Raw genomic sequence first — 19,832 nt, forward strand, 5'->3', positions numbered from 1 at the left:
TATTAAAATTATTGAAGATCATTTAAGTTTAATAAGTAGAATGTGTATGTTCTGCAAGCTGAAAAAATATTCTGCAAACTTAACATGTTTTGCAGAATAAAATATTTTTGTAATGTTTTATATTCGGTACATATATGATATTCAAGAATTTTGAATAAAATAAGGATGTTTGTAGAGTATGATTCGCAAAATAATATGTTTTGCAAATATTTTTATGCAATATTTAACTTGCAGAACATAAGTGGTCTCCAAGGTTTACAAAAAAAAGTGGTCTCCATAGAACTTAACCCATATATATATATATATACTAGTTTATATAATTATAAACTAGTAGAAGTTACAAGGCAGATCATTTGATTACCTTCTTGCCTACATGGCAAACAATTTCAACTACACTTCTTTTCCTTTAAACGAAAGTAGTATTTAAACTATATTAGTTGGACATAAGCTTATAAGATATTAGTGTAGAGATTTTTTGCGTATTTTTGTGAAAACAACTTATTTGTTTTTATTCTTGTCATGTTACATGACACTAAAAGATAAAGAACAAAAATGCAAAGATATTAGCTAATTACAACTTATGATAGAGTGCTACGATTTGTGCCGCTACTCAGTTGGGATTTTGGAACCGGACTGTTGGAGACAGTAATGGACTCCAATTGTTGTAGATTTTTTCTTTCTATATAGTTCAACTAATTTTAGTTTTTTATATGCGATGGTTAATTTCTCTTCTAAATACCTTTAATTTAAAAGTTATGTATGATGACACGTCTAATAATATGATTGTTATATAATATTTGTTTTACAACCCGATCAACTCAAGGGTTGGGTTTTTTTTAATTAGTTTTTGAGATTAATGGGTTGAAATTTTTGTAACCTGTACTAAATGGGTTGGGTCGTTAAAATGATCAAACCGATCCAATCCATCCAATATACAGCCCTAGTTAACGTATAATATGGATTTATGATTGGAATGATAAATATGCTCTTTAATTGTTTCTAATTTTTAATTACAAAAAAATGATTTATATTTCCTTTAATATATTAAAACTTATTTTTTAATTAATTTAAAATAGCTAAATGAGTTGCCACCACCAAAATCTAAATTTGGGTGACTCCTTTTTAGAACACATTAAAAATATATAGATTCTCTATTTTGAAAGTCCAGATAAATCGTTCAAAATCGAGAATACGCCCCTAAATCAAAACTAGTGCATTTAATTTCATTTTCCTCTTTGTAAAACCCTGGAAATCCCCATAAACCCTAATGAACCAACAAAATTAATCTACAAATTCTCCGATAAATTCTTGTATTTTTTGCTAAGAAATGGAATTGAATGGATTTGAACCCATTTTCAAGCAACCCAAAACAGAGTGGTCTGACCTGAATTCGACCCGTTTGAAACCAATTATGGTATGTGTGGATGCTCCAGATTCTTCAAAGCTCCGAATTGAAGCTACTGATTTTGATTCAATTACTTGGGAGACTATTCTTTCAGTTGATCAGCTTGACGACATGGTTAGCTACTGATTTAAATGTTATTACAACTTTATTATTCTCAATTTAGAACTTAAAATTTGTATGTAAGATTCATTATAAGAACTTGACATGGGGGGAGGTTAAGTGAAAAATTGAAATGCTGAACTTTATTGAACCCCTATCTATCTCGAGGTTGTAAAATTCGAGTTTAGCTACTCAATTGTTCATTTGTTTAGTGTTGAGATTGTTTGTCTCATATTTTCTGACACTTTACGAATCAAAAATCCTCTTCACGATACAGCCTCTAATTTCCAACTGAAAGGTTCAAATTATGTATTGGTTACCTTAAAAAATTTCAAAGTTCTTGGTGGATTTTCAAACTATGTACCAACATTAGTTGTAAAAAGTATTTTAAAATTATATGTTTACAAAAGTATTAAACCAATGGAAGATGTCTAATATACTAGAGATCAACTATTTTCACTATATTGTTTTTAAAAGCTTATCTTGAATTTTAGCTTTAATTTATATTATAAAAGCCCACAGATATGCACTATATGAATTCTAGTAATCACGTTAGACTTTAAAAGTCCATCTTATACTGATATATATTGTGAATAGTAAATTCTAGTCTAAAGCTCCATATTTTTTTAACTAGTTAAGAGCAAGTCCAACAACTTCATTATTTGACCTCCTACATTAATATTTAGGGAATTAAGCAAAAATTCTAATGGTTCCCTCAAATACTAGGACATTCATTTCATTTCTTATTTGTAAGTAATCTTATAAGTAATCACCAGACATCCCTTATTTCTTACTCCGTCTCATTGGATTGATAATATTGTTCCAGTTCTCCCTCACATAATTTGAACAATGTTAACAATTCAATGGGACGGAGGGAGTATTATAATATTCATTTCTCCTTTTCTACATATCTCTTCTCATTCCAAAACATAGTTGGGGCTTAAATTTATTATTTTTTTAATAATAAAGAAGATGAAAATGGATTCTTGTTGGAGTTTATACACAAAATGTTGTTCAAAATCACTGGGAATCATATGTTTCTAATATTTATAAGGAATGTCTAGGACACTGATTGGACATGCTCTTAGACCCACAATAGTAGGTCATATTATTTGGCCCGAATTACGTACTATGGAATATCTCCGATGAGGCTCTAATGGTATATTATAGATATACAGGTAAATATTCAAATAGCATGGGTTGATACTCTTTTGAGTGTAGTTCACGATTAGGCTTGATTGAGGTGGACAACTTAATAGATGTACCCCTTGGTGGATTTTCTCGGGCCACTTGGGTTGCCTAAATAATGTATTCTGAGTACTCCCGATCAGTCCAAGTTTGACATGTAACATATTTTGACCAATTAGCTCCAGTCTCCAGATCGAATCGGTTGGCAAACGATATCCCGAGCAGTCTCCGAGTTGACTGATTTTTTACAGCACTGTTTTATAGACATAACAGATATTGGTTCTTATTGTGGTAAAATTTAATTTCTTTCAAGCATGCCGCTTGATTATTTTCCATGTGGTGTAAGGGCTTCACACAATTCAAGTTATTTTAGTTCTTAATAGTAAGAAGTTTTTTTAACTGTGTAACTCTAGTTTACACTTTAGAATACTGATTTCTAGCCTTTTTTTATCTATAAAGTAGTAACTCCCAGAACATAATCGAACGATGAAAGAAAGCAAACGGATCACAAACAAAAGAACCATAAGTAAAATTTTAAGTTTAAAGCTCAGAAGTTTGTCAGTAACAAAAAAAATGAATTAATATACCAGTTTATGATTTTAATGTGTTCAAATTCTCTAATTTTTAAAAACATTAAGAATATGTTCCACTTTATATGTGCAATGTTGTTCACAGAGAGATACCATTGGAATTGGGGGACCGTGGTCTGAGTTTGTAGCTTATGTCATTGCTTCCATTCAATCTGAAGAGACAAAGCTTGTTTTCGAGGGAAAATCAGAGGATGATGGTGAGTACTTTATCAAAGTCCTCCTTTGCAATGATTATTTTGAGACTTTTCAGTTGTACTCCTTTTTCCCCCCTCAATGCCTATAAATGCTATAACAATCATGTCATCTTATATTTCAATTGGTATTGATAAAAGACTTGTAACTAGAATTCACAAAGTTACTAACAAAAAAATCAGTTTTGTACTTAATGAGATAGGCTAGTAACTAGAATTCATGAGATTGTCAAGTAACTTTTAAGCCAGTACTTGCGGAATAATATTTTAATTTAACCAGTTTTGCGGCACTTTAGATAAATTGTACTTGTGCAGTTGTGCGCAAGATATAGATTGGTCTCTTTTGTTTAGTAGCCTTCAACTAAGAACCTAGAACAGTTAGATTGGACCAAATACTTTAAGTGTAGATAAAATTCATACATATATAGCCATAAATATTATAGTAGGAGGCTTCATGGCTCAGTATTACTCAGGCTTAGTTGGCCCCCATCTTCTTTCCTCTAATCATCAGCTATATAGGAGAGGTTTGAGAATTTCTTCCATTCTGCCCCATATTAATAGGTTGACGGAATAAAAGTTGGGATGTCTAATTACTTTTTGTAAAGGCACTTGTGCTTTTGAAACCTAAATTTCAAGAGGATGTGTGACTTTGGCATTGTCAGCACATTCATAATTATTTTTTCTACAGGTCCTGCATATGCAAAACTAATTGCTCAGAAATCGAAAGGGTTGCCAAAAATTACCTTTTCTCTTCATAAACTCAAGGCTGCTGCTGCGACTGTGGCAAGGAGAAATGTTTCTTTCACACTTTTTGGAGCATTTGAAACCTGCCAGAGTTTACTTGTAAAAGGTCAACTCTCTCATCTTGTTCATATTTAATGTTTCTTATTACAAATTCATATGTTTTTTTACAATTATTGGAATCATTATATTCTAGTACCTTAAGAGAATCGACTTTAGACTTTATATGGTTCAAGGCACATCATCGGACTGTAATGTAATTGGCATCTTAGCTTAAAAAAAGTCTGAGGTGCTGTGAGGGAAGAGGTCTCTGAAATCCAGTGTTCTTATTGTTGAGGGCAAACCATTAGAGTGTTTACTTCACAAGTTACTTGGTTATCCAAGTAAGGCATTATGATGATGTGCTTTCCAATGTAATTACTTACTGAAACTTTACCTTCAATATTTGTTATCAACAATGTTTTACCCTATTTTTTGTTAAATATAATTTTGTCGTTGCCAATTGTGGGTCAATAATTTGCTGGAACCTAACACTTTTCAGTTTTCACTCGCGCAAGCTTTATACAAGCTCTTAAAAGTTGACTGGATTGGACTTGCATTATATTAGTATTTTGAATTGGGTAGTAACTGTGCTCAATGGTTTGGAGGCAGTAATATATATCGAATCCTTATGGGCAGATAGAAATTAATTATATGATTACATTTATATATAATCATGTAAAATATATACCTGAATAATTTTAAATATCTGTATCTGGAATTAAGCGATAATTAAAACCAACATGTTAATTCAACCGGAAGCAAAACAGATCATATATGGCTTGTCATGAATATCTTAGGTACTGTTGTTTATTAATTTTGTAAAAGAACTATTTTTATAACCTACAGTTAAATTTTTTTTATTACTTCGACAGTAGTACAAGTAGACTGTAAAGCATTTTGTATAAACAATTAATTTTCTGTTAGAATTAGGGCTATAAACGAACCAAGCTGTTCGTTAAGCTCGTCCGATTCGTTCGAGTTCGAGTTTGATAAGCTCGTCCGATAAGTTATCGAACTCGAGTTCGAACAATATTTCTTGTCCGGTAATCTTAAAGAAATGAACCGAACTTTTAAAGTGTTCGAATCGAGTTTGGTTCGTGTTCGGTTCGAGTTTGGTTCAAAAAAAATAGAATATTTATAATGTTATATGTATAAATAATATATGTATTATTAATAATATATATGAATTAAATTTTATAATTATTTCAAATAAATATTTTATTGGTGAAAAAATATTAAATTAATAGTTTGATACAATTTTTTACTTAAAAAAATATTTAATTTTTTTTTTAAATATACATATAATGTTCACGAACAGTTCGTGTTCGGTTCGGTTCGATTTGTTCGCGAACAGTTCGTGTTCGGTTCGAATATTTACTGAACTCGAGTTCGGACAAGAAATTTTGTCCGATAAGATTACCGAACAATGTTCGGTTCGATAAGATTTTGTCCGAATTCTTTAAAAGTTCGGCCGAGTTCGGTTCGTTTACGGCTCTAGTTAGAAGTAAAAGTTAGTAGGCTTTTAAAGGTCTTGTAGAAGTAGTTTTACTATTTTTTAATGTAACTGTACCTTTTAAGTAAGATTGAAGTAATTGTATCTATCTATAATTGAATCATGCAACGTAAAAGCTTGTAAGTTTTCTTATATACAATGTATAGGTCATGATTATCATGTCTTTACTGAAAAGAAAACTAAGCTATTGCCGTTCCTGTCTGTGTGTGTGCGAGAGAGAGAGAGAGAGCTGTTCTTAAGCAGGTTTTTATAATTATATATACGCAAGACTAGAATTCCAATTTATTTGAATATTTACTAATATTTCTAGTAATTGTTGGACAACTACAATAGTTAAAAGAAAATTTAGAAAAATGAAGAGGAAACTTATTTGTGTGTATTTATACATATATAATTATTTTAAAAGTTGGATTATGGGTCCACGAGTACTGGCACATGATTTAATAACTTCATATACTAATCTTCAATGTACTTTCAGTGAATCAGCAATTAGATCGTTTTTTTGTGTGTGTGTGTGTGTATTTTATTATGTTGTTAATGGCATTTGCTAGACAAGGATAATTGGATAAGTATTCACTTGTTAACTTTGCTTCATTTATCTTGCCTCAGAGAAAGAGGCTGGGTACAAACTGAAGGAACTGTTTGCAGCTGAACAGGTATCTGTACTCGTTTCTGCCATTATTTAAATGACGGAGTGCATTTTGTATCAAATTTATTGACAAGTTTATGTTGCAATTGTTCATATATTTATTACATCTTCTGTTGCATTGCCACCATTCCGATATGCATGTAGTCATCATACTGGTGGTCAATGGTTATTTACTCTATCCTAATTGTTCTCACTAATATTGGTGTCAACTTCACTAGCTTTTCGAGTCATGATATGCAATGGATGGTACAGGTGAGAAGTTGCATACAGGTAAAATGCCATGTTATATGTCAAAAGTCTGTTCGTGAGTAGAACTTGAACTATCCAGAGGGCTGGCATGAAAATGAAGTAAGAAGTCCCGAGTTTGGAAGGGGAAGCTTGGCATTATTTTGTATGTAAAAGCCACACTCTTCTGGTTCAAGGCTGTCATTATCTCCCCACTTGGTCCATTTTATCCACTTCCCACCTTCCCCATGTGCAACAGCACTGTTTTCTGCTTCTCCAAAAAAACCTCATCTTCCCACTCATTCTGCACATTAAAAACTATATGATTTCCGTGACACGTGCGTGCACATAATATATACAGGGAGCACGGGAAAAGTTAGTAGAGGAAAGATGCAGAACATTCTAGTGAATTTTGAAATATGTGATCGAGTCTTGTACTAAAGAAATAGAGTAATGATATACAGAAGTTTTCGAGAATTGTTTCGCATAGAAGTTTTCATCTTGGACAGGTTTTCTTATGTTACTCCATTTAATTGTATCTCAAATTTTTAGTGTGACTTATTATTATTGAATTGGGAATTTAAGTTCCACCATGGTTTCTACCTCTTATAATTTATGGGGAGTCCATATCAACTCCATGCCCTTACTTTGAGCAGTGTGGTATTATATTATTGCATCTGATTATTGGTATATTGATGTATGGAAAGATAAAATGATTATACAGAAATCCCAACTATAGAAAATGGAAATTAAAAAGTAAGGGTTTGATTGCAGGTAGCCAGATATGGTGCACGCGCGTGTGTGTGTTTGTGTATGTGAAGTGACAACTCATTGTTAATCATTCTGAAAGCCCCTACTTGCTTTATCAGGAAAAGAATCAGAATCTCAAGACAAAACTTGATTCAGTCTCGTCTTCCAAAAGGCACAAGTCACAGAATGTGACAGAGGAAGGATTAGGAACCTCACAATCTCTCTCTGGTAACACTTTACTAAATACTGCAGGTGCACAATTCATTAGGTTTTAGCGTCTAGTTTTTAGCCTGTTGGCAATACATTCGATAAAGAGCTTGATTGACTATTTGTATGAAGATTAGATTAATCCAGAAATGATTGCCTATTGCTTGTTGTAATCTTACAAAGTAGTGATATGCATATTCATCAAGTATAAATTTTAAAGTAGCTTATTTTCTCTGTTTACTTATAATTTTAGATCCCACTATGATTAACTAGTAATGTTAGTCATTAATAGCTTAAATCTTTAAAGTGATCGGTAGTTCAAACACGGTATAGAGATCAGCTAATTAATTCGAATTTTTGAAATTAAGTCTTCCTCTGTGTCTTAGACCCTCTATGTAAAGCATCTGTAGGTTCTTTCTCCTCTCATATATTATCGGACCCAACTCTCTGTGCACGTATATGACTGCTTATGATATTAAGAATAAAATTATTGTTGACAAGACAAATGAGATTACATGTTTGTGTGAAGTCTAATACTTCCTCTGTCCCAATTTATTTGTCCTGTTTGACTTTTTGTGGTCAATTGATTCAATTTTGACCGAAAATTTCATAGAGTACATAATTAAAAAAATTATATCATTAAAAAGTACACGTAATCTACTTTAATACGTATTTTCAGTTTTTTAAAATAATGAAAGATTGATATTTAATTTACGGTCAAAGTTGGGTCAATTTGACCACAAAAAATCAAATATGACAGATAAATTGGGACACAGGGAGTACTTTAAAATTTTCAACTTGGGTTTTGTTATGCTCCTAGTCGCTATCACACTTGCGGTACCATAAGTTTATTGATATATCAGAGTACCTGAGTCTGTGTTGCAATTTTTCATCAAATATTATATTTCTTCGTGATTAATGGAGGAATGCTGTGTACAGAATTCAGATAACCCGGATCTGTGTTGAACTGGTTCTTACAGACACGTAGGTCTGATTTTATTGAATTTACCTGCTTAAGCCAAGAGAATAACAATTTGTGGTTTACTAATAAAGTAAAAACGTACGTGGTAGCTATGATATTTTCTACAAGTTGAGGATTATGTTTTCAAAATTGAATTCTTTCCAAGTTGTCAGTACTTAATAATAACAGGAACACATGTATATATTTCTGCATAAAATCTACTTCCCTTTTGGTTCTTTAATTTTTGTCCTTTTAATATATTTATTTATGTTGCAATTTTTTTTTATTATATATCCAGTTGAAAACAAGCAAGGAAACCAGAAACTGGGTTTAAGCAAAGTACCTAAACGTGTTGTACCAGCATATCGCAGGTTATACGTGTGTCACTGAGTTGGAAGTTCTAAGTTAATCTATTAAATCCATTGTTCTGAACATCTAACAAAAACTTGCAGGTCAAAAGTTAGAGGAGTTATTTTGCAAGACACTGAAGATGATGCAGATAATTAAAGTGGAAACCCGAATTGTAGCTTGAATATACTGTGCATTAATACCGATAGAAATAGATATGACTAGTACTAGACTTGTGTTTCTTCTTTCCATTCCATTATGTTCAGATTGTGGTGATTGTATGACATAACACTTAACTGCTCACATATTGGGACAGAGGTATTTGCTCCTGTTTTGAAAATCATCACAGAGATTTTCTGTTTAAAGAAAAGATTGTGCATTGGGTGCATATCAGCATATGTTAGTCATATTTGACTAATTTAGAAAGAATCTTGTATAGCATGCATAAAGGGAGTGAGGGACCTAATTCAAACGATCATGTCATTCCCTCCTCAATTTGTGAATATATTCTCCTTATTGAAATATTCACATTATCTTCCTCCTATTCCACTTTTCAGGATTAATTGATGCGTTGCACTTTTTATATTTCACAAGTAATTCTTTTAACTTTCATGTTCTTTCTGCAGCTTTACGTTTCATGGGTTTTCACTTTCAATAAATCCAAATTCATCCCCAAGAATTACGACCTCTCATGCTATATAATTGGGAAATATGGGGATCAGAAGTAATCAATATCAAATAGCACTGCATAATGCTCAGATCACAAAATCTGGAGAATTTGTTAATTTGTGTAGAAACCCTCTGAATGGAGAAGATTATGAATATCTACATACTACTGTTTGTACTTAAAATAGACATCCTCTGCGTTTTCTTGATTTGCACAGGTTTCCATATGTCCAGCAACCTGGTGTAAAGTTGCCATCACCGTTCCTGCTTGATGAATAAGAAAGCCAACGAGTCGGGTTAGTACAGTTATATTTGCATATGTATCCCTATGTGCATTTCACAGTGTCTTCTTTTTAAAAGTATAATTAAATCGAACATATGCCCTCTCTGCATTTGTTCGTATGTAGGGTTTACCATAAATTAATTCTCTTTTCTTGATTTATAGCCTGCTCTGTCTTTTTATGATGTCCGCAAGATGAGAGTCCACATGTATGAATTTAATTTGTAAATTGTTATGTTTTATGCAACGATATTGTCTTATTCTGAAAATTTCTTCCTTTTTAGAAAAAAATTGTCAAACAAATTATTTTTCTCGTGGCAAGATAAAGGAAGCATTAGCTATAATAATTAGACTCTGATCCATTATAATTATCTGCTTTCATCTGAATTGTTAATTAAACCATTTGAGTAATTCTCATGCTTTTGCATATATTTTTTCTGAGGAGAAATTGATAATTAATCATACCTGCTCCTGTCACTAATGTTGAAGCTGGTGCTTCCGCTGCTGCTGCTACCACTAGAGTTACTTCTGTTTTTTCTTGAAATTAGAGAGCTTATACTCCACCGTTCTTTATCTATTGGTTCCTCGCATCCATCAATAGATGGCATTCGAGAGACTCTAGTGTGGGTTCCAAACGTTGTTTTCTTCTTATAGCTTAGGCACGAAGGCAGAAACATCTTTAGGAGGAAAATCTCATTATTCATGCTTTGACTCCTTGATATCTGTCTCTTCACCGCATTTTGTATGTTCGGTCCCTGAACTTTCTTCCCTTTGTCTTGTACTTGCTGTATTATGATCCCGTTGTCAACTATATCCTGCAAGGACTGTTCAGAAGAAGACTCGGACAAACCCTGGAACATATTCATTAGCTCCTTTCTACCATCTTGAATTACCTGCAACCGTGACTTTGGGGACGGAGAACTGTAATAGTGATTGTGTGGCAGCAAATTTGAGTCGATGTGGCTAGTGCTAGCCCAAAGAGGAGGAGAATAAGCACTATAGTCACCCATGACAGTTTGAAACTCTATTTCATAGCTTTCTAATTCACTTTCATTCTCACATTTCTTGGTTTCTGTTCCACCCCACAAGTTGAGATCTTTTCTTGAACCAGCGGTTTTGCTGCTTACCATGTTCACTTCAGGGGATGACAGGTTGTTTCTATCAACTAACTGTTGAAGAGCAGTCATTGTCTGTAATTTCGGAGAGCGGACGGGATATAGTTTCTAGTGGAATATAATACGTGTTGAATATAAGGTAGATAAACAGGGTGATTAGTGATGTATATAAAGTGTAGGAAGATTGATCAAGATTGACTTTCCTGCATTTTATTATTCAAAGATGACAAATTTCAAAGTTAGAAAACTGAAGTCATTGTCTTAGACGGTGGGACAAGATAGCATGTGTATTTTCCTTGGGATGGTCTCGTTTGAATTCATTCAATATATGCTTCAATAACTAGTATACTAAACCCATTATTTACTCACTTATTGGAACCAGGTGGGGCTTCAACTGCTCGCCTTTTGTGAATTATTCCATTTTGGAAGTCATTGTATCTCATAAGTCCTAAAACCCAAGGGGAATAGGTCATAATACAATGTTGCTAGTAGTATAAGTTGGTCTGTCATAAGCTAAAGGCCAATCTTGACAACAATTTCTCAGAACATCATGTACCTAATTATGGTCCATGTAAAACCAGATCTTATTCAAATATATTTGCGTTTTCCACCAAAAACAACGGGTTCCGGCCTTATTTCTTAATTTTTAGGAATTGTAGTTCCCACGCCTTCACGTTGTACTGTCTCTAATTTTTTTCTTCATTTATCAATTGAGCAATGCTACATATTCATTTGAATCCCAAAAATGGCCTCAAATGACATGTGACTTAATTTCATTTGTGGGGTTCATATTAATGTAAGATGGTTTTATTTTATTAATAAGAAAATAACAAATAAAACTATGACAACTCAGCATTTGAGAACATTTTGAGAAATGCTTTTGAGAACTCTAACTTGTCTCTCGTATCAATTTGCAGGGAAAAGATGACCGAGTGGTTGACAGCACAGACTGTTGACATAAAACTTATCACTTTTGTAAAACTCTTTACGCTTCAGCATGGAGGCTGACGGTGAACTGGTGAAGGAATTAAGGTTATAGAGAGCTCCTTCTGACTGGGGGCGACAATTTGTATCGAATCGATGGATATCAGATTCGATTGGATTTTATCAAACTTGAATATTTCGGATTTCGGTTTGGGTTTAGGTATGATATTTAAATCCGAACTCTTTTCGGGTCGGATTTAGGTCTAAGGCATACCATTTCGAACTTCGACCCGAAAACCCGAAATCCATTTCGTGCCGACCCGAATCCGAACCGAAACCCATGTTAATATATAGATAATATTTTATATCTTAAAAGTATTAATATAATATATGATATCATATATTACTAATATTAGTAGTAAAATGATTATACTTTGTACAAACTATTACGTTAAAGTCTAATATTAATGGACTACTATCGTTAAACTGTTATTAGTAATAGGATTCGATACAAGTATATTTTAGGTCAAGATTGTTGCATTTTTTAACCCACAACTTCATCCTTAGAATTCTAATTCATTGCCTACTCTGAATCTTATAATTCAATTCAAAAATTTCAATATCGTTAAATCTATGAGCCATTTGTTCGAATAAGATCCTATTAATCTTTCAATAAAATTTGTGAAAATTAAAGTACAATTTGGTAGAGATCTAAAAACCCGAACCGAACCGAATAAAATCTGGATTCGGGTTTGATAATTCAAGTTTTTCCGAGTTTGGGTTCGGGTTTGGCAAAGACAATTGTATTCAGGTTTGATTTTTGCAATACCCGTTTCGACCGATTCCATCCCATCCATACAGCTGACTAGTGCTGCCACATGGGGATGTCCCAACTCCCAGTTGTTAAGACAACAATTTTTTTTGGTTTTGAAAGTTAAAATACAGGTGAAGAAAGCATCTAATATGTAATTCTGATTGCTGGACTTTAGATAAGGAATATGATGGAAATAGAATTTGTTTTTGTTAATAGAATAGGATATTAATAAAATACTAGTTTGTACGGGTCTAAAATTAAAAATAATGGTATCACATTATTATTTGCATAAAATTGAAATTCATAATCCGTATAAAATACAGATCTATATATAATATATAAAATGCTATTAAAATATGTAGTTAAAAACTTGAAGTTAAATATAACTCTAAAATTTTAACATATAGTTCTAGTTATGCATGCATCTAATTACTTACTTATATAAACTTGATATGTTAATTTACTAATAAGATTATTTAGCAACAAATAAAAATTGAAGGAAAATAAAATTTATATAGAGTAAAAGTTAATTTTTGTCGGTTGAGATTTTATTACATAAAATTTTAAAAATAATTGTATAATTTTCTAGTAAGTACCAAGATTTGGGACGCTTATGAGTACAGATAGTTGATAACCCGTGCGAAACACGGGTTCGAAACTAAAAATATCAAATTAATATTTGTAGATAATTATTCATAATCCGTGCGAAATACGAATTAAAATTAATATATTAATATCAAATATTAAATTATTACTTGCAAAAAATAGTTATGTGGTTAAAAAAAATCGAATCAGTTATGAAATTTTTCACTTTAATTCTAGTTTTGCCTTGTTTTACTTGACATAAAAATCTAACATATTAGTTTTATTTTTGTCAAACGAATTGTATCTCTATTTTACAAACCAAATATCTGTTCTTTAGATAATTTAATATTAATTAATATAATTTGATAATTATCTTATAATTAGCCTTTTCAATATAGTTTATTTAATATTACTTAATTATCGATAAAAAATTAATTTATAAAATTAAAAGTAAATAAATGTTATTAAACTTAATTTAATATTATTTAACATAATCTAAATACAACCCATAAATCTGTTACTGTTAAAATATGTTTTTTAATTTAAAGTAAATAAACGTTGTGATGGACAGTAACAAATACGATCGTTAAATCAATAATTTTCAATTTAAAAGTTAATAAATGTTACTAAAGTCATTTGTTATTACTTAATTATTTTTAAAATAATGCTATAGAAAATAAAATGTACAGAGAATAGAAGTCAATTTGTGATAATAATTTACTTTGTAGTTAGTAGTTTTTCAAAATAAAAGTATATCTATGTTATTTTACTTAATTTAACGTAATTTAATAAATTTTTAATATAATTTATAAATAAATAAAGTTTACATAGAATATAAATCAATTCGTGTTAGTAGTTTACCTAGTAGTTTGTAGTTTTTCTAAAATTAAAAATAAATATAAGTTATTTTACTTAATTTAACGTAACTTAATAAATTTTTAATATAATTTATAAATCATTTATAAAATATTTTTATTTTATAAAGTTATAGACGATGGATGAACACTAACTAAAAAAAAAATAAAATTTAGAAAGAATAAAAGTCGATTTGTGTTAAATACAAAATTTATAGAGAATAGAAGTCAACTTATGTGAAGTAAGTACTAAAAACAAAGTTTACCCAGAATAAAAGTCATTTATATCAGTTCAGTACTAAAATTTGGTACTTCGGAACTTTGATACTTTTAACAACAAATTACACATAATTTGGCTTATTAATAAAAAATATAGATTTGTTTATTGATGGTGTTAACTGCTTGAAATAGATGACACATTTGAATATTAGAAAAAGGAAGAAGAAAAGTTAAAATTTAAAGGTTTATAATAAATAAGTTTTCAAGTACGATTGCCTAAAGTTTAACTAGTTCTTGTACTGCAGGTGAATCTGCAAGTGTAATTTTTGTAATATAATATTGGTTTGGAGGAAAAGTGAGTCTGTTTGTCGCATGGTTTTTATTTGCAATTACAAAATACTGGCTCACCGCAGTCGTAAAGCCGGTCATACGAATGCAAAATATTAGGTGAATGTAAAATTAACTTCTCATAATAGATATCTAAGCTATTTTCCACGTGTCAGAACTTCAAAATTCACATCCAATCTGTCTGCACTGTTGCATGGGCAAAAAACATGAATGAAACAACAGTTTTCAGATCTATATCCTGTATTCATTTGTCTGTGTAATGACATGAGCAATTCTAGCAAAAAGAACAATTAAGTTTTGATAGAGGTTGTACAGATGTTAAGAATTCGACTTAAAAGGTGCAGAAACTAATATTAGTGTTTGGATAAGCGGTGGGAGCGTGGTGGTGCCAGAAAAAAAATGGACATGAAGAACATATCAGGGGCGTCAGAGGCAAGGCAGAGAGCTGCCGGAATGGTGTGTTATTCACCCAAAATGATTCTTACAAGGGGAGTTTGGGATAATCAAAATCCCTTAGATTACTCAGTCCCACTCTTTATCGTGCAATTACTTGTCGTTATTTGTCTCGGCCGTGTAATTCATTTGATTTTCAAGCCCTTTCGCCTGCCCAAGGCATTTTCTCAGATCTTGGTATGTCTATGTCTGTGTTTTAAATGTTTTTTTTTTATAATGCTTCTCAGATAATTTGTCATGCATAGAGGATTTATTGCGCGATACATGTAGGGGATAGCGATATTGCTTGTCTTTCATCTGGGGGTGATAATTAAGCATGAATGAGTTGACTTGTGTATGATATTATTTTCATGCAAAGATTATAGCACTAATTCAAAAAGGTAGATATGAAGAATTTTACGTACCAACTAGATAACATTAATTAAGCAAAAGGAAATTTATAAAGGGTTTGTTTTGTAGTAACTGCATAAAAGCTATATCTGTGTAAATACTGACAAGGTATGTGACATGGTTTCAGTGTGGAATAATCCTGGGTCCTTCAATACTGGGAAGGTCAAGTGTTATTATGGAATCATTATTTCCTTTGAGAAGTGAAATAGTATATGATACAATGGCAAATATTGGACTGGTGTTCAACCTCTTCCTCGTCGGAATAGAAATGGATATCTTCCATTCCTTTCGTGTGGAGAAAAGGTCAATAGTCATTGCTGTTGTTAGTATGATCTTCCCATTTGCCATAAGTTGCTTCTTTTTTATCATTCTTCAAAACCACATGCCTAAAGAGCTACACGGAGGGAAATACATTATCTTTCTAGCTCTTGCTGCATCTGCCTCTGCATTCCAATTGCTCTCCCGACTACTCGTAGAGCTTAAAATCCTCAATACTGAGGTTGGCAAAATCGCCATGCAATCTTCTTTTCTAAATGATACTTTTTCATGGCTTGCCGTTATTATTTTTCTTGTTGTGGCTAAGAATAACAGTGTGGATGCCAATCCTATTGGGCTGATAGTCTGTAGTGTAGCTTTCATTCTTTTCTGCATATTTGGTATTCGGCCAGCACTCTGGTTTCTGATTAGACGAACTCCAGAAGGTGAAAGCTTTAGTGAGCTTTCAATATGTTTCATTCTTGCTGGTGTGATGTTGGCCGGATTCGTTTCTGAAGTCATTGGTATGCACGCCATATTTGGAGCTTTCGTGTTTGGCTTAGTTATTCCAAGTGGACCGCTTGTACAAGTCCTTATAGAAAGGCTTGAAGACCTTGTCACGGGGATTCTGCTACCTCTCTATTATGCAGATTTTGGGATTAAGGCCAAAATAACAAGGACTGGTTCTACCTACCACTGGGAACTGGTATTTGTTATTTTGTTTGCTTTCATTGGAAAAGCCATTGGATCTTTCCTTGCCGCCTTGTTCTACAGGATGCCCCTCCGTGATGCAGCTACCCTCTCCGCTCTCATGAATGCCAAAGGTCTTATAGAACTGGTTATCCTCAATCAAGGGCTTGAACACGAAGTACTTTCTGTCTCACTCTTTTTCCACACCTAATCTATATCCTAATATCTTATATCTTTCTGAAAGCTTATATTAATGGTTTGCAGATAATAGATACCACTTCATTTTCAATTATGCTGTTTGCAACTGTATTTACAATTGGAATCACCATACCTCTTGTAACCATCATCTATAAGCCATCAAGGAAACTCGTTACTTACAAAGGGCGAGCAATTGACAAGGCCAAATCAGAAACTGAATTGCGTATACTAGTTGTGGTTCAGAGCAGTAGAAATGTCCCAACAATTATCAACCTCCTAGAAGCTTCAAACCCCATTACCGGACTTCCATTATGTGTGTATGTTCTCCACTTGTCTGAACTCACTGGTCGTGCGTCTGCTATGCTAGTTGTTCATGGTACTCAAGACAAAGGCACGACACCCCTCAACACGGCACAAGCTGAATCTGAAAACATCCTTCAGGAATTCAAAAAATTGGAGGAAAACAACAGAGGTATGTCTGTGCCAACCCCAAACAGCTATTTCCCCGTTCGCCACGATGCATGAAGATATCTGCAACATGGCTGAAGACAAGAAAGTTGCATTTATTATCATCCCTTTTCATAAACAACAAACTGTTGACGGGGAGATGACTACCACAAACCCAGAGATCCAAAAGGTTAACCAGAGGGTACTTGAAAATGCAGTTTGTTCCGTGGGGATTCTTATTGACAGAGGCCTTGGTGGAATCTCGCCCATGGCAGGCCCCGAGGTAGCTCACCATATAGCTGTCTTATTCTTTAGTGGACCAGATGATAGAGAGGCATTGGCATATGGAAAGAGGTTGGCTCAACATTCTAACAATAATGTGACTGTCATTAGGTTCGTTCCAGGAAAACAACTTATGATGGAATCTGAGCATATACATATGCCCCGTAGAAGCCATAGACCAACACCCACGGATACCGAAAAGTTTCTTGACGATGATTACATAAGAGAATTCAAGTTATTGGAGGCACATAGCGATTCCTTATTTTATGCAGAAATTATGGTGAACAACAGTGAGGAGACGGTGGCAGCAGTGAAGTCAGTGGACAAAATCCATGATCTGTTCATTGTTGGTAGACGACAAGGAATACTCTCGAAACTCACAGAAGGGCTTGCCGAGTGGACTGAGACCCCAGAACTAGGTGCAGTCGGAGATTTATTGGTCTCTCCTGATTTCCCAGCTAGAGTTTCAGTTCTAGTTGTTCAACACTACTTACAGTAGGATCAGTAGCACAACATATTTGCATACATAGAAAAAAAGACAGTATTATTAAGAAACAAGCTAATAGTCATCTTCTTGTAAATTTGCATATATATGCACTATCATGATTACCATATAATTTCTTTTGAAATGCGATGCAGATCATGATTACCTTGAAATCCCCATAGAATATGTCTCATCGAAAATATTTGGTTTCAAAATACATATGGCATTGGAGTTTAGCACCAAAAGACACTTTTTTGTGCCAAATTGTAACTATGACGGTAGCTAATATGCATATTATGCATCTTGTATTGAACTTGCTCTAAGAGGTAAGAACAACGTCTAGATTTGAAGTTTAGTAAAATAAAAATATTGTAATATACCCAAATTAAAGTCTCTACACAACTTAGACTAACTAATATATAAATATTTTCTATAATATTTTGTGATGTATCTGATTGTCAAATAATGTTTGATTAAATTATAAGTGCAGCCTCCAGTAGAAACAAAACAACTTGCACTAAAAACTTTCAACTGATAGAAAGTTGAACAATTAATCTAGGAAGACATAGGTCTTCCGATGATCGTTATTATATTGTAATACTCGCTTACAAGCTGAAGAAACAACTGCACTTACCACAATAAAGTAACAGTCTCAAGAACAACGGCAATACAGAATTCTACTTAACAAGAAAAACATAAACCAACTGAATATCCTTGGCATATATAGAACATAATATCTACAATACACATCAAGATGACCGGGCAAGGGACGACTTATCGATATTTTCATGGTGATAAGATTTGCAGATGTAGAGATGACTGTATGGATGACAAGTCCACACAGAGATACATGCTGATTGAAGAATTCTTTGGATCAAATACAGAAAATAGAATCCTTGAAGGTGATAAGATACATGCTGACGAAACAGTGGTACTTATAACAAAACCATAATGTTCATACTCAAGAATAACTATATGGAATTTAAACCATGGAGTGCTGCATGTGAACTTCCTTGGTATCCAAAGGAACATAATCCTTGCGATATACCTCGAGAAGATTGGCAAGGGATGATTTATCTATATTTTCATGATGATAAGATTTGCAGATGAAGTAGATGATTGTTTGGATGACAAGTCCAAACAGATATAACACAGATATTATCATTGACCAAACACATAAATGCAATAGCTTTCCCCAAACTGAGTCTACACCCACAGCACTTGCTATAAAACCAAGATAAATTCCAAGGGAACATAGGATATTTATAAGATATATTGCAGCACAAATTCTTGTTTTGCCCTTGATCAAATTCTTGCTCTTCACCAATGCTTGATATTCACAGACGTCTTCCAGAACTGATATAACGTTTGCCAACTGCCACACGAAGCTCAAATACAAGATCCCGAACAGATATATCACTAACAGAATGATTGCCAACGTAATTCGAGTAACACTTGGTCCTAAAGTAACAGCTCCCAGAAGTACTACAAGTAAGACACCCATATTAATTGCAAAAAAAATGACACACTTCCAAATGAAAGTAATCAGAAGTCTTTTCCAAACGTTTGGAACCACTTTTATGACTGTCTTGTAGGTTATTTTGCTTGCAGTGTAAATGCATGCAACTGTGTATGCAACCGTTGATGTTGAAAGGAGGGAAAGGATTAGGGCTAAGATGAGAGAAGCTATATGGAATAGCAAATATTCGGCCGACTCATGAGAGATGATTTCTGAAGTCTTGGAATATTTTGGAGATCCTACTTGAGCAGTAGCCAAGACATATGAATTGTGGGTGATTTCGAGGGACAAGATGTCGGTGATTTCGATTAGGGCCAAGAACATGAAGGAAAGAGGAAGGATTACAGAGAGTGTTATTTGGCTGAAAACTTTCCTATACGAGGTTGTAAGCTTAAGGGCT

General features: G+C 33.0%; 3 protein-coding genes and 1 pseudogene across 7 annotated transcripts; 2 read left to right on the forward strand and 2 right to left on the reverse strand.

Moving 5' to 3' along the window:
• The first annotated feature begins 1,130 nt into the window (after positions 1-1,130).
• Positions 1,131-9,472, forward strand: LOC141712325 (uncharacterized). Of its 4 annotated transcripts, none has more exons than XM_074515217.1 (7): positions 1,131-1,519; positions 3,368-3,479; positions 4,162-4,323; positions 6,379-6,425; positions 7,513-7,645; positions 8,860-8,928; positions 9,014-9,472. In XM_074515217.1, exons 1-7 carry the CDS (start codon positions 1,328-1,330, stop codon positions 9,091-9,093), a joined length of 795 nt encoding a protein of 264 aa, XP_074371318.1. In that variant the 5' UTR covers positions 1,131-1,327; the 3' UTR covers positions 9,094-9,472. The 4 variants fall into 4 exon arrangements, with proteins under 4 accessions (XP_074371318.1, XP_074371319.1, XP_074371320.1 ...); XM_074515218.1 differs by having other exon boundaries at positions 1,132-1,519; positions 8,860-8,932; XM_074515219.1 differs by having other exon boundaries at positions 1,132-1,519; positions 7,513-7,621.
• Positions 9,473-9,625: 153 nt separating this feature from the next.
• On the reverse strand, positions 9,626-11,366 carry LOC141712324 (uncharacterized). 2 transcript variants are annotated; one of them, XM_074515215.1, is made up of 2 exons: positions 10,321-11,366; positions 9,626-9,842 (listed from the first exon to the last, which is right to left on the reverse strand). In XM_074515215.1, the coding sequence occupies exons 1-2, from the start codon at positions 11,040-11,042 to the stop codon at positions 9,755-9,757; spliced, it is 810 nt and encodes a 269-aa protein (XP_074371316.1). In that variant the 5' UTR covers positions 11,043-11,366; the 3' UTR covers positions 9,626-9,754. The 2 variants fall into 2 exon arrangements, with proteins under 2 accessions (XP_074371316.1, XP_074371317.1); XM_074515216.1 differs by having other exon boundaries at positions 9,626-9,839; positions 10,321-11,359.
• A 3,747-nt stretch (positions 11,367-15,113) lies between these two features.
• On the forward strand, positions 15,114-18,080 carry LOC141714250 (cation/H(+) antiporter 15-like; annotated as a pseudogene).
• Positions 18,081-18,895: 815 nt separating this feature from the next.
• Positions 18,896-19,417, reverse strand: LOC141714251 (uncharacterized). Its single transcript, XM_074517783.1, has one exon. It carries the CDS (start codon positions 19,415-19,417, stop codon positions 18,896-18,898), a length of 522 nt encoding a protein of 173 aa, XP_074373884.1.
• Positions 19,418-19,832: the final 415 nt, after the last annotated feature.

This window comes from Apium graveolens, chromosome 3 (assembly GCF_009905375.1).
Source record: "Apium graveolens cultivar Ventura chromosome 3, ASM990537v1, whole genome shotgun sequence".
Taxonomy (NCBI): Eukaryota; Viridiplantae; Streptophyta; class Magnoliopsida; order Apiales; family Apiaceae; genus Apium; species Apium graveolens.